Here is a 16,169-nt window from a genome sequence, read left to right as displayed (position 1 = left end):
TTTCCCTCATTTCTCCCACCCCACTTTCCTATGTTGGCATATAAACCCTGCACTGAAATGAGATTCTATCATGTTCCTGTATTGGTACATTGAAGTTAATTTTATTTTACTGTTTAGCCATGCCAGCTTTAATTTATGCTGCTGGAGAATGAGAAGACATCCAATATACTGAATAACCTGTTATAATTTGCTGTAAGTACAAAATGGGGAATTGGTGTCTTAATTACATAGAACATGAAGCTGAAAGATCTCAGAATCCCCATTCATTAGTGCCTGGTAACTGGGCAACAGCATCAGCAAGGACAGTAATTGTCTGAGAAGTTTTCAAGTGCAATCAGTCAGAAAACAGGTAACATAGCAGAAAGATTAGGAAAGTTGACAAACAGACCTGGCTGAGGTATAAGCTACCAGCACCTGGCACCAATTAATAAGCTCCCAGTCTCATTATCCTGTCAGCAGAAGCAGAGGTTTGAAGTAAAACCACAGGCAGTAACTGAACCAGAGAAGGAGCATGTGCTTGCAGGACTGTTTCAGTAGTGTTGTCAGGAATTCAGCACTAGCAATAATACAAGACATGCAATTGCTAGAGACTTTCCCTGTGAAATCCATTCCATTAGAGTTCAGCAAGAATTAGAAAATACAACCTCATCTTCATTTTTTTTGTTTCAAAAACTGAACCAACTACATTGCTACAAAGTTTTAATGAGATGGAGCAAACCCACCAGAACTGCAGTGGAATTTGAGTAATGATTTCATTGATTCACTATGTACTTGTATTCTCCCAAAAAAGTCTGTAAATGCATGTATCTTCCAAATATGGCTATGTTGATGCTGTCTTACAATCTGGCATAATAGTCTGAGGTTTATGAGTTTAGATGTTAAGTTACTTCTACTTCTTTGAAGTGGAATTTTTTTGTTGTTTCTTTCTATTTCTAGGTGGTTTTTTTTGTTTGGCTAGGGTTTTTTTGTTGAAAACGGGAAAATCAGCGCTACCATTTTCCTATTCTACAGGCTGTGGAATGCTTGTACCTAAAGCAGGAGCAATGTTTTATACATAAGACACATAAGGCAACTACAGAAAGTGAGCTGACTTCCCCTCTGAAAGAGCTTCTTTATTCTCCTCTCAACTGGCGATACATGGTTGCAGGATGTACGCAGTCTAGTGTAACTGCAGCCCTGAATTAAACTTCTTAGTTCATGCCTTATCTAGGCCACAGACTGTGTGCATAAGCCTATGCAGGCACAGGGACATGGGGCATTGGATGGGACAGACAGACTGACTCACTGCCATCTTCTCTTCTCACAAAATCAGTCACATTAGGAAGTTTTTAAGACTTCCTTTCCTGTATCCACTCAGAAAGGAAGAACTCATTTTGAAGACAAAAGCACTCTGAACATCTGACCCCACAGCAGCCAAAGAAATGAGGCTAATAATAAACAAAGAATGCAGGTATCAGACCAATCCAGAAGCCAGTGCATAACTTATTTCTTTACAGCCATCCGTACTTACGAGGGTAAAGTACAACAAAGTGCAGCTACCAAAGCAGAGACTACTCACCTTCAATGTACAGGGGCTCAACGACATCATGATTTATCAGTTCGAAGTTCTCATGACCAATCCAGTGCTCCACATTTCTTTTCCTGCCCGTAAAGAAGTTGTCCACAACTGTAACCTCATGGCCATCCATCATTAGTTTGTCAGTAAGATGAGAACCCACAAACCCTGCTCCTCCAGTTATCTGCGTTAGGACAGTTGGTATAAATTTCTTTTTCTTTTTACAGAAACACCAGACAAAGTCTACAAACATGAAGACAGAAGAACAGCAGCTTTCAGATCTTTGCTTACTCCAGGGGAAACAACTCCATTTCCATGTTTAATTTTTTTGGTCCACTATTTACAGCATTTAAAATTTCAAGAGATGCTTGACATGTTTCATCACTGCCAGGCTAGAAATTCAGCTAACCATTCATATCAACAAAATCTCTTTTTCAGATTAGATTTTTTCCTTTTCTCCTTCAAATTGGATTGTGCCCTTTCATGCAACAGCAAAGCCTAAAAAGACCCAGAAAGTTAAGAGCAGAATACTCTGCAATTCTCATTTCTCAGAAAACAGACAACAGCATGCCAAGTTATTTTTGTGGAAGATCTATAGTATCAGAAATATGAAATCCAGTTTTTGTCTGGTTTAAATGGAAGACATCTTAGGTGTTCTAAGTAAGCACTACAAATTCTTTCATCCCTCACAGAAGGAAGGAAGCATATTCTTAGATGAAAACAAGTCTTTGAAGACATTTCATTTGAAGTATCTACTAAAACAAAAAATACTCCTTTTATTTTTTAATGCATCCATATCTCACATCCTATAAATCTGTTTTCAGCCTCTCATACTATTAGCTCTGACATCCAGCATTTGTCTGTCTTGGAACTTTATGTTTTACTGCAAAGAAATAAGCAGAAATAAAATATTTAAAAACTTGTACTTTTGTTCCACTGCAGATGTAGAAGCAGCAAGGACATTATTTTTCCCTTTCTGCACTTCAGTCTTTAACAGTAAACAAACAAACAAACAAAAATCCACTAACTCAGTACTGAAGCAGTCAACACAGTAAGCAGTAGAACTGCAAGCTGTGTGACACATCCAGACAGACACATCCACAGAAGCAATTATTTTCTCTGCACTCCATAAGCTGTTTCCAAGAACGCACAAAGACATGGCAGATCACCGCTCTCAAAGAATGGAGAGACTTGTAAAAGCCTCATGTGGTACCAGCTGTATTATATGACCACATGATCAAATTCCCATTTTAAAAGTGATTCACCTGTTGTTCTCCGTTCTTCAGCTGCAGTGATAACTAACCAAATAAGAAAAGGACACGGTGAAATTGTAAGCAAGAATCTAATGAATGAATGATGTACTACAATGATAAAATGTTGCATGAAGAAGGATGTAGATGTCTGAAGTTCTTTCCCTTTGAACTAGTAAAAGCCTAAATGTTTATCCTGCCCACTCCTTCCCATCCACCATTGAAAAAAGATAGATTAGCAGAATTTATTTTTTTTAAAACAAACCAGGAAAGACACAAAGGCAAATACAAAGCTATCAGGAATTGAAGAGATAACTACATCCATTTTCTTCTGTAAAAACTTGAGTGTCTACTTCTTGTATTCTCACATTTGTTTTTCTTATTAAAAATTCAGGGCCATCAGTGTATCAAATCACTGTAAGTACCAGTTAATAAAAGAATAATTTAGTGGGTCTATCTAGAATTCTTTTGCAATTGTCAGGGCTTCCTTGTAGCAGATTCAGTATTATTCAGTTCCTTGACAAACCTAAAGGAGAAAGATGATTTAGGAGAAGCTCTCTTTGAAAAAAAAAAAAAAAAAAAAAAAAAAAGGAATAACCTCAATGCTCCCACTATCCCAGAACAGATAGGAGGGAAGAACAGGTTTCTGGCAGAACACTGTGAATGAGGAAATAACAGTAACTGAGAGAGAACACCCCTTTGTCAAGTACCACCACTTACCAGGGGAAAAAGTAAGCTGCAGCCTTGTTCAACGTTCCACGGATTCTGCCTTTCTGGGATGACCAGGACAAAAGTTTTCTGCAGATGACCTGAACCTATTCCTTCAACTGAGGCCCAAGGAAACCCCCCTGGTGCTACTTCTGTTTCCAGGATTCTGGAGAAGACAAACTCGATGCTCACATGTCTTTGGTGCAGTAAAAGAGAGTGTCTTCTTCCCCATCTCCCATTCAGAAAAAAACCATAACCCAAATGAAGCACTGCTTACAGCACTCTTCCATGCTATATGCAAGCAAAAAAAAACCCAACAAAAAAAGTAAAACAGAAACAAAAAACAAAAAAAGCACAAACCCCCAAAAAAGCAAGAAAAAAAAGGAAAAAAAAAAGCACAAACCAATTTTGTCTGGAAAGAAGTTTCCAATCACTTCAAATCTGTAAGTATGTCAGCTTTATTAACATATCACTTCCATAGCTAATTAGATAAAGAATTACTTGGAAAAGGAGCTGTATTTCCCCTAGAAAGTAAAGAACTGTATAAATTAATTTTTTATCATTACTTGAGGCTATATTAAAAAAGAAAGGATAATTTATCATTGAAGTGCTCTGTATAGACTTCCTGTAATCACTCATAAAAGCAAGGTCAATATACTTCATTTCTAAATATGACTTCCTGCAAATCACAATGACATATTAACCTATAAAATCATATACAGTATGTGAATCGTTTCCATATCAGAATTGAAGTACCAGCACTTGAGTTTTAAACAAGCATTCTTTCATAAGACATCACTAATAAAAATATTTAATTACTTAGTAGTGCCAATATGCTTGGTAACTTCAGCATCTACTAAAAGGCACAAATATTACTGATCATTTCCTCCATTTGAGGCACTTAATAGTATATTTACTAGACAGGTTCATTTCTGCTGTCTGCAGTAAAGTTCAAAACATCTAATGTCTCATATGGAAATTATAGTTTGGGTTTTTATTATTTTATGTTTTAATTGGTCTACCACATTTGATTCAGAAGAAAACCCCAGACAACAGACTGAAAGCAATGTCAACACTAAGATCCATAATATTAAGAGGATTCTCTCTCTTGCATACAAAAGCCTGTGGCCCAGTCACTTCAGATAACTGAGCAAGTAGATAAATCATGTACAACAGGACAAAGACTTGAGCTCTTTTGAATGAAAGTGCCAGAGTATCCAGTCTCAGCTGAAATACCACCTCTACTAGTAATCACCTCCAAATAGATCATAGAATCATAGAATGGTTTGGTTCGGAAGGGACCTTAAGGATCACCTGATAAAACCCCTCTGTCATGGGCAGGGACACCTCCCACCAGACCAGGTTGCTCAAAATGATGCAGTATAATAAAAAGTAACTGCTAGAACTGGTGTCTGACCAGGTCAGCGCTGTGGGTATTTCCAGGCTGCAGCTGGAAACTGCATTCAGAGGAAAATCAGAATTTAGAATGGACTTCAGGAAAAGATGCAGTATCAACAAACATGAAGCAAATAATCCACCAAAGTTCGCTTGGCTTGCTGATTCTTGTGTTGACTCCTGAGAAATTTCGAAGTGTCACACAAGGTCTACATAAGTCCTTAATAAGCTGACTTCAGCAACTCAAATGAACATTTTTCCTACAGGATTATGACACCAACATGCTAACAGAACTAAACTGCCCACATAGGCAGGAGGCTTCTGAAAATCTATCTGAGCTCCACTGAACTAGGTCTCAACCACAACAAAGAAACAGCTGAGCAACTCACTGACCCTTTTGGTCAGCTTTCTCTTTAGTAATTTAAACTCTACAAAAGAGACGCAAAAAAGCTGTCCACCTCCAGGTCACCAGAAAACACTCCTATTCCAACTACTTGCCATGACTGTTCAAGCAACAGACTTCAAAATATCCAGTATCTTTAAAAGGGAAACTTTAAAAGTTAGTATTAAGCCTATTAACAGCTTGCACCAACACTTTTCTTGAAAGTACCTTCTTGCTTACACAAAAATATGACATTAAGGTAACTTTATTATATTTGGACACGTGAGCACACAATTTCAGAATTTTTAAAACTAAGCCTCTCTCTGATACTTTCCTCAGCGTCCCTTCCACATCCAACAAGGGAACAGGGAGTCTACAGGTGTCTCGCCTTCAGACTTTCAAAAAAACGACAGAATAATACTGAAGAACCAAGCTAATTTGATAACATTTATTCTTTATGAAGTTTTGCAATAGGAGTGAAGAAACCTATCTAATAAAGCAGTAAAAACAAAATTTGTTTTTCATTGCATCTTTTCGGTGTTTTTCTTCAAAATTTTGAAAAGCCAAAGCAAAGGAGAACATCAGATAAGTTAAGCACTTTAGCAAGTATTTGTCTCAGACACTGCTCTCTACTAGAGAGGCAAAAATGCATACTTCTGTATTTACAGATCTTAAGTAGCTATACTTCCTCTACCTCTTCAAAATATGGGGACAATTTTTTTCACCTCAGGACAGACAGAAACAAGAAAATAAAACTAGAACACAGCTAATTTCAAAAGTGTTTGTAGGCAAAACTGGAAAGCCGATATTGCTGGGATGACTACCTATCATGACTTAACCTGCCTGTCTCTTCTACCCTAAAACATCTGTGATGCTTCAAAAGATCAGCAGTAACATAAAAGATAAAGATATGAACATGCCCTCAGTCTAATTAATTGGTCCTTCTTAACAGTGCTGTAGAGCAACTACTTTTCTAGCCTTTTGACTAGTTTTTGTCCAATTCAGTCACACAAGCTTTCTGTCAAGATATGCCTAAAAAGCTTTCAGGTCTTTGCCAGTTTAAGCCATCTGGGAGTGCAAGATGGAAGACCTTTTGGCAATGCGGTCCTGAGATGTTACAAGCAGAGAATGGTAGCTTAACTGGCAAGTCAAACCTCCAAACCAGAGCTCAAGTCTATTATCCATGTAATGAGTTTGAGAACGTCAACACAGAGTAAGTGAAGCACTACTCTAAACCCTGTGCAGCACATACCACATACAAGGTAGTTTACTTTATTCCTGCTCGTGCTTTTAACTCTACAAGACTGATTACATTCCACAAATTTGTATTTCTTGTTTCCCAAAAACAACCCCTGAGTAAATACCAACTTACCAGGATTCTTTTACGATCCTTTTCTGATAAAAATTTCACCGGTGGGTACTTCTGGGTAAAACTACAGAACATTTCAAAACAAAGAAGAAAAACTACATTAAGTTTCCACCTTGCTGCTTCTTTCATATATCTGTCTTTGAAATACAAAAAACTACTCTGACAACATCCCATTGTAAAAGTTCTGCTAAGGGTATTTTTAGTCCTTTTTTCTAAAGGCCAACCTGAGACAATGCCTATCCTTTGTAAAAGCACTGTGAGAAATATCAATATTGATCTGCTAAAAGTGCTTCTAAAATTTCCACTTAACTGATTTTCTAGAATGAATCACTTGACTTCTATCTTTTGAGAGCAGAACTGGTGCCAGGCATGACATCACAAGAGAACAAAACAATAAAACATGAACTGCGATTGGACTTCCTTTCCTTTTTAAGTTTTAAAAAGCAAGCAATCTTAAAAGTTCTGGAAATGAAAGCAAATTGTGTTGACTTACCGCATTTACTTCAAACATTTCTCCTTAAAGTTTCAATGGGAAGTATACAATACAAAGTTTTAATTCTCCTTAAAGTTTACAATCAGAATGTCAAAGCAACTTCTTAAGATACTTCAACAATTTTTACCAGAGAGCTTATTCAGTATGAAAGCTAATCCTAAATTTCTTCTCAGAAACAGCTAGACTGCCACTGTTTTGAGGGTCTTCAAGCTACTTTCACTTAAATTTTTTTTGCACCTTCTTCTTTACAGGAACTTAATCAAAAATAAACATACTAAAATAAAACTGTGTGACATATGAATCTTAGGTGCTCCCTCTCAAGCTTAAAATTGATGCTCAGAATCTTAGATGATTTCATGGACAAGGAATTATGTCACTTTTTTCTTTCTCCACTGACATGCATTCTGCATACAGCAACAAACTTCTCCAAAGGAAGGTGTGAAAGAAGGTGTCAATTTTATTCATTTCAGTAATTAGCATTGTAGTCTTGGCAATATTTTAACAGCTCAGGTTTTTCTTAACTAAATATCAGTGTGACACTGGACAGAAATCAAACCATGGTTACTCTTCCACTCCAGCGAGTCCACAGGCTAGAGATGCAATTGAAAGTAGCACACAGGAGGTACGTATGCCAAGGGTTCACACTGAGATGACATTTTCATCTGCTCACAAATAGACTATGACTGAACTGACTCTACACCTCTGATCCTGAAGCACCTCCTCTGCTCCTAACTTGCAGTACTGGCTCAACAGGAATTCTTCAGAGGCAAAGCACAGATGCTTCTGTACTTGTGTCAACTTTTCATCCCAGAGTGAAAACCTTTTTCAGTTTCCTGGATAGGGGAAATGTGGCAGCGGAATCCTCCAGTGTTACCCATATAGAAAAACTGAAATAAAAGCTACCTACACTTGCCTTATATCACCACATGGGTCACTAACAGTAATCCAATTTCTTTAAGCTAAGCAGCAATGAGAAGCAGCGGTGCGTAGTATAATGCAGACATAAAACACAGCCTTCCTGCGATAGAGAGGCAAATCTACCAATAACAGCAAGAACTTTATGGAGTTGGTTTTTTTAAAGAAGTACCAGGTAACTTGATGCAAAGGTAAAAGTCAGTCTCCTCCATTTTTAAGACCAGTATTTTAAGGCCACATTAATCCAGCATGGAGTCATAACTCTACCAAAGGGCTCTCCCAACCATTTTTGCTCCTTCCATTACACCAGTCCTAGCTTAGAGGCAGCAGGCAAGAGTCTGGAACTGATCCAGATGAATGCTCATCTTTTGGCAACAGCGGTGAGTTTATCTTGACCTAATCTTTGCTTCAATGAATACATGGCAATGCTTTTGCTGTGCAAATTATTAATAAAAACTTTCCAACTTTAGCTTCAGTTAAACAAACTCTTGTCATGAGACTACCACTAAGGAATTCTTGTTTTTCCTGCTTTCCCAAAAGCCACAATGGTTTGCTTCCACATTTTATCAGCTTATGAGGTAAAAAAAAGTGACATTGACACTAGAGAGTGACCTTTGCAAGCATGATCAGTCTTCAAGCATCTGACAGTAAGCCGTTATTTACTGTCATCTAGATATAAAATTCAAAAATTATTACAAAAAAAAAATTTTAAAAAACCAATCAGCACACCCTTCCACAAAGGTCCTCTGTGAATGGCAAAAGGAAATACCTGGATTAACAACAACTGAAGCTGAAGATACACTGGGCTATCGATAAAGATTAAATAAACCAACTGAACAGAGACACGGCATCAAACGTTTAATCTGGATGTAAAATCCTTACTTTATAATTTGACCATTACAATTGGTATGGTAGTATCACATGCAACTACTGCAGGTGACTCAGTCCGCAATTGGTTTAATGTTGACAATACACTGCCTAGTTCAACCATGACATTCATGCTTATATTAAGAGATGAGCAATAAGATCAGTATTCTCACTGAAACAAACTGCATGTGGCAGGTCACTGAATCTTTCAGATCAATTGTGAAAAACACAGAACTGGGGTTTGTTTTGTTTTGTTTTGCTTTTTTACAGTGCCAGAGGGGTGGGAGAAGGAGGGGCAACTCCTCACTGGCAAAACAAAACTCCAAACACTGTGGGTGTTGAGCATACCTCTGGCCAAGAGCAATAGGATTGTGCCCCTCTCTCCAGAGGCACAGCATACAATCACCAGTATGCCATATGTAACCATCCAGGCTTACTGGGACTGCTTGATAAGTCCAGACTTGGCCCTTTGAAATGCAGTACTCTCAACCAGCTGATTGTATGGACATGGACAGTGTCACCTGTGAAGCACTATCACTGCCGAAAGCAGCAGTATCCTTGTCAGAGCTGCCAAACCCCACTCCTGCTCCAGACCTGATGTTGTGATGAAAAGCACCAGCCCATGAGGACACTCAGATGGGAGAACTGATCTGGTGGAAAGGCAACTGGGCTGGGAAGTGAGAGAGTTATGTGCAGAGAGAGACTGAAATGCCTCATTTCCCTATCCAGCTCACCATCAGCATTCAAGTGGTTTTGCTGGCATAAAAGTGAGGAAACAATGCTGCAGAGTGGACACAAGAAGGAGAAGTGGATCAGGCTTCAATTTTTTTATTATTTATTTTTTTAACAACTACGTCAATTTAACGTCTGGTGGAACTAGAGTACATATTTAATATCTGCAGGTCATCAAAAAAGTCCTGTCTGCTTTTACTCAATTACATCATCCAGTTTAATCCAAGATATCACATTTCCTTACAAACCCTGAGAAAAGTGAGTCAGTCAGGCTCATCAAAGCACATGCACAGATTTACAAGCAAATAGCTGAACCGTGGTAATGGATTGTAAGCGTGTGAAATGTGAAGTAAAACAATTTTTCAGTTTTTTGAAGTTGAAACCAATACATTTTAGCACACACCTGGGGTAGACTTACTAAACCATAGCAATCCATTCACCAGCTGGACCCAAATCAGCAAATTCCTCCACAGGACTTGCACTTTACAAAAATCCAGCACCCTCTTTTTACTTTAGTGGGAATTAATCAACATGAATACCTTAAGCATTAACCTCTTCAAGCACTCAAGGCCAGATTCTCACTTATATATGATAAAAATCCAAAGGTACTGAAGTTATATGCAAACATTTAACTCAAGCCTACAGCTACAGAATTGAACACTACAGAACAAAAACTGTGCTTTTTATCTGCTTCCCAAATTTAGCAAGAAAGACATACCTTTTTTCTAGGTCTTTGATTTTCTCCCTTAGAGGTGCAACAGCCTAAAATAAAGGAATAACATTTAATCTTTGAAGACTGGAAGAAGATTCACATCACAAAATACGTGTATAGGAAGTTACTTCAGAGCAAAAATCAGGGCAAACAGTCTCCTGTGAGGAGCTTCACTGAAGACACTCCAAGAAACTTTTATCTTAAAGCATTCTTTATGTCAAAACCCCCTTGAACCTTTTTCACCAAAAATCAGATTGCCCAGTACAGCGTGAAATCCCTTAGCTTACCACCGAAAACAAAACACCTCAAGGCTGTGAGTACCACAGCCTTGTTGATAAGAACATTGGATGTTATGATCCCTAATTGGCAAAGTGAACTCACAAGTGACTTGTCTGAAGTTGTCAAGAGCAACCTATACCGAGTGACAGCACAACAGGACAGTCAGTAAAACCTGAACTATTTAAATGGACAGCAGATACACATACCTAAGAGTAGACAGAAACAGAGGCATTAGCTCCAATGCAAAGACTGTCATTCTCTCAGAACATGGTATATGTTAATTTAAAAAACATAATTTTAAAAAATCTAAGATGTGTTTCACATCATGATTTGAGGGTATAGCTAGGTTTTTAAAAAATATTAATAAAAAGAAATTTGTTACAAAACATAGTTCACCTACGAAAACTTCTGTTGGCATTTTCACTGCTTTGAAAGCCAGAATCACTTAAGCTGGCATCAATTTCAGGTGCTTTATCACAGGACTCAAATTTCTAACAGTACTGCCAAATTTCAACATGTCTCTGAACTCCTGTTTTTAAATTTAGTAAAACCTTGTAACAGAATTTACCATCTAGGGGCCATACATAAATTGAAAGCTATCAGAGAGTTATCACTTGAAATGATACAATATGGCAACACATCACCAGCCACCATTAATTTGTTTGGTACAAATCCTGTTGGTTAGAGATAGACAATTCAGGAACTTCACGAACTGAAATGAACTGCATATTCATATTAAGATGAAATACAGTATTGTCATTTATATTCATTAAACATCTAGCTCTGTGGAGCAGCAAATAGTTCTTGAAACAGTTTTACTTATTTACGATACAACTAAAGCTTTAAAAACAAGATCCAGAAATGCCCAATTTCTCAAGCATTACAGTAACTCAGATCTACCCACTGAATGTCAAGCATTTGACCATTCTTAAACAACTAGGATTTTCAGAATGCTTGCTGCCATTTTTACCAGAATGTAAAAAAAAAAAAAAGAAAAAGAAAAAAGAATGCAAAAGTCATCTTTCCATTGATTTCAAGCAATTTCAGTGGGTTTCTTGCTGTGTCCAGAGGAATGATCACTATATAAACCTATGCAAACCAGGTGGAATACAAGACACTAGGCAGACCAGACTAGACTAGTACAGTCACACACAGCCACACAAGGGGTAGGGGGTATTAACCTCAAAGACTTTTCTATCTATTAAACTCTTTTATTGTTATTAGACCGGAAGTCTAAAAGCATCTGGAGAAAGATCTGCTGCACACATTCTTAATATTTCACAGCAAACCAAGGTTGAAAAGGAAATTCAGAGGTATTGGTAGAGAAGTTCAGAACCACTGGTATATTCAATACCCAATGTCTACTCCAGAAGTTGCCTGGACTTGTGCTTAAAGTACTGGAATTGCACACCATCTTTGACCACAAACACAGCTACCTGTGTTCATTTGTTAATAACAAAGCAAAGCATTCTTGGAGGTTTCCATTTTCTAATGAAACATATACACTTAACATTTTGTAAAGGTGATACAGGAAAGAAATTGTGTATATCCTTAATCCAGTAACAAAACACAGATCTCAGGAGGACTCTAGCACAGTCTCTGCAGCAAATGATACAGCAGAGCAATTACTTTCAAGAAAGGTTTGGAGCAAAGAAAATAAAACAATGAGAGTCAGATCTATGTCAGAAACTACTGTAATGAAGAACAGTTAAAAAACTTACATATAGACACAAATCCAATGCTCTGAAATGGTTTTAGTGGAATGGAGAGTAACAAGATAGAGCTAAATACACACTTCCAATATGAAACAGGTGAAACAGAACAGACTACAACTATTAGCAAACTAACCTCCTCTATTTTACTTTCCACCCTTTGATCCCCATTTTCTTGAAGAGACCTGTTGGCAAGAAAAGAAAAAACATAATTCATATCCAAGCAATAGTTGCTCCACTGCACCTGCATCACGCTCTTGCTGTTGAAACAGTACCTTCAAAGCATCCTAATTTAGTATTATTTCAAAGACACACTCGGAGCATGAAAGCAGATGGTCCAATTCCCACTGAAATCAGCGAGTCCTGTCGCCAAGTTTGGCAGAAACTGAACCAAGCCCACAGGAAAGAGTAATAACAAAAAAGATTACATTCATTTTACAGAGAAAATTAGAAGGGCAAATACGTCCAGCTTTGACTTCGAACTTCTACAAAAACATGGAAGAAAGACCTACACCAAAACTTGTCTTAAGTGACCATCTGATGGGCAATGCTGACTCAGCACACAAATGCTACTTGCTTGAAATGAAGCCAAGCTTATACACAGAAGGATGAAGGAAGTCAAGGTAACCTGTGAAAACACAGTACTGTCTAAGAAGCTGGTGTGTTGCACAAATCTGTGTGGTCTCATTTAGCATCTAATTGTGTAATGTATCTCAATTAGTTGTGTTCATTCTTTGAGTAAACTTCTGTAAGTGTAGGATATATTTTTTTTTAAAGCTAAACTTTCTGAAAGTGGAATTATTTATCTTATAGTAAGTTTTTGCATACTAGAGGATTCATGAGTATCCAACATAAAACAGAGTTCTTTCAAATAAAACAGAGCTCCTTTACTTGGGACTTGAAGCCATTACACCTTGGGAAATAGAAGGTGCTTTGTTAAGTGGATATACATGTGCCACACCATTAGAGGCATGATTCCTTTCATATCCCTCTGTAAAACTCTCTACTAAAATGTCACTATAGTCCGTTACTGAGGCAAAAATATTATTGACCAGATTTGTTTTGTCCTATCAGTAAAGAGTGCAGTAAACTCCTAGACTAAGACACACAGACCACAAAACATCTTTTTGAAACAAAATGCCATTTATTGTAATAGTGGCAAATAAAAACCCTAGTATGAATTTACTACAAGGAAGCAATTCTAAGTAATTCTTGCAAATTTTTCAAATGTTTCCCAAATAATAGAAATCTCAAAAAAAAACCCCAACCAACTATGCAAACAACCTGTGGAACGCATAGCCTTTCCTCCCTGCAAAATGAGCAAGGAAAATCTGTAAAATCCATCAGATTATTAAAAGGTTCCATCAAAAGTTATTCCTACTATCCTTTATTCACAAATCCTGGAATTTAAGGACTGGCACTCTGCAGTTTAGTCTTTAATGAGCTCTTCCTCCTAACAAAGACAATCTTATTGGCTGAGGACCAACATCAGGCCTTCAGAAATAAAGTTTTTCCCTTCAACAGCTCTGTAAGGAACAAATCAAATCAGAAGTCAGATGCAGGTAATGGTAGAATTTGTCAGGACAGCTTATTAGAGTATGAACACACTGGCTCCCATGTCCACCAGCCTTCTTCAAAACCCCCTCTGCAGTTCTTGTCCTTCCTTTGAAAATGCTCAGCTGCTCTTGTGACAGCTGCTAAGCTGTCATCATTTGCTGGCCACAATAACATGGTAATCTAAATACTATCTCCATCTGCAAAGCCACAGCAGCTAAGCATCTGCGTGCCTAACAGCTCAGCACTCTTTGTAGCAAGTCTGGGAAACTCCAAGAGGAGTAGACAGCCTGGGATAGGAACAGATCTTGGGGTATGCTGTCCTGGGTGAATCAGAGCCCACAAAAAACTATTCTTTTTCTTACTTTGGCTCAAGCTTTCTTTACCCTGTGTTGTTAAGCATGGTACCAAATCCCTTTACTAGCAAAACAATACGATGAAGTATTTTGTCCTCTATGCACAAAGACTTTGTTGCAGGGGACAGACTGTCCCCGTATTCTCTTGTGTCTTCCTGGTAAGTTTCCCAGAGGACAAACACTCACATGCAAGCAGAAATGCTGTGAAAATCTGCGTGTTTTGCATGCAGATGCTATGTCTTCCTATTTCTAAGGGCAAAAATTCTACAGGACAGTGCAGGGTTTTTTATTTTCAGCAGTTAAACCACCAGATTCTCTCCCAATTAACTGTGGGGGAGGAAAAGCCCTCAAAACCACATTTGTAATTCTAGGTACAGAAACAATTACGGCAAGCAGGGAAGGATCTGCTGCTCTTCAATGTTTATGCCTCTATTGTCACTGAGATACGGTCTGATCTGTGCTGATGAAAAGCAGAATTCAAGCCTATGTCAACCAACTTGTCTGAAAAATCCAAAATCAGTAGATTAATTTGTTTAAGGAAAGGTAGATGCTGAAGTATGAGCGAGGTCCCGAGTGAGATTTGCAGCAGACATACGACATACTACCCTTTTAGAGACTGAGCACGTTGTATTTAAAAAAACGGTATCAGCTGCTTAGCAACCACTCAAACAGTGTGAGCTGCTGTTCTGTTCTTTCCCTGTCTAATACACAGTGATACATGCTGGTGGGAAAGGTAAATTAATGTTATTCCAGACAAGGATATTCAATTAAAAAAATTATATACATTACCTCATATTGACAAAGTTTCCCCATACAGCTGAAAAATAAGAAGAGAAAGAACATTACAGTGTCATATAACAGTACATTAGGTGATTTTTTCCTATTATCATCAGAAGGCATTTAAAACAATATTAAGTATGTTAAACACATTATCTAAATAAGTTACATACATGATATATATTCACACCCCAAGTGACTAGAACACAGTTTAACAGTATGGGAGGAATTCTGATGAAATTACATGAGACCACAAAAAAGGAGGAAAATACAGTAATTCAATAAAAAAGGATTAGACTATCCCAGTGCACACCTGGAATTATCTGACCAGTAAATGAGCCGATATACATATCTGATCATTATCCTCACGCTGTATCACATACACAAAATGTACAAGAAATCTCTGAGCTGTAATTTGTCACTACATATAGATTAAACAAACCAAAGGTCTGGACTTGTTTATCAGGGTTACTGGAAAAAACGGCAAGAGCAAGAAAGGAGTCCTGTAGACATGAACCACACAAATTGGAAACAGTAGACTGACAAGAGTAAAAAGACTGGCCACTACAGGCGATAGCTGAACCAGTCCAAAGTGGTGCCACAAGAGTCCTGCATTAAAGGTAGCAAGTGCTACGCACATGTGCTTTCTCTCTCAAAAGTATGTATATATTGTGACGCAGACACAAAAGGTACCTAAGCAATATAACCAAATGCCTCACTCAGGAAACAAAACTCATTTATTACACTGTTTGTACGGAAAAGAGTTTTAAGGAAGGCAAACCACAGTATAAAATAGCACAGCAAACACTTATCAGCCGTTTCTGTGTTCACAAAAAGATTCAGCTGCCCAATTTATTTTCTACTAAGAAAAAAAAACAACTTCTGAAACTGTTCAGAGTTTAAGGGATTACATGAAGAATATCAGAACATTGATTTTCCTCTTAACTATCATCTAGGACACAGAATGTAGTTTAAAGTGAAATAAGAAGAAGCCATAAACCAGGCTACACTACAGAGCTGACAACTTCAAGTTGTCAAGACAAACAAGGTTAATTCAGAACAGTTACATAAGGGACTCTGCAACAATAAGGAACACAGGAAATACACCCCAAA

At 37.7% G+C, this 16,169-nt stretch overlaps 1 protein-coding gene across 1 annotated transcript; it reads right to left on the bottom strand.

The window, feature by feature from the left end:
• Positions 1-1,558: 1,558 nt before the first annotated feature.
• On the bottom strand, positions 1,559-15,103 carry LOC104543000 (UDP-glucuronic acid decarboxylase 1-like; the record flags this gene model as incomplete). The annotated part of the gene is made up of 5 exons (XM_010187489.1): positions 1,559-1,739; positions 6,663-6,723; positions 10,385-10,428; positions 12,506-12,554; positions 15,069-15,103. Coding segments are annotated over 5 exons (370 nt in total), but the record flags the coding sequence as incomplete, so codon positions are not given.
• Positions 15,104-16,169: the final 1,066 nt, after the last annotated feature.

The sequence above is a fragment of the Mesitornis unicolor genome, unplaced genomic scaffold (assembly GCF_000695765.1).
Source record: "Mesitornis unicolor isolate BGI_N332 unplaced genomic scaffold, ASM69576v1 scaffold32956, whole genome shotgun sequence".
Taxonomy (NCBI): Eukaryota; Metazoa; Chordata; class Aves; order Mesitornithiformes; family Mesitornithidae; genus Mesitornis; species Mesitornis unicolor.
Note: the sequence above shows the minus strand (reverse complement) of the source record. Positions and strands in the feature narration are given on the sequence as shown.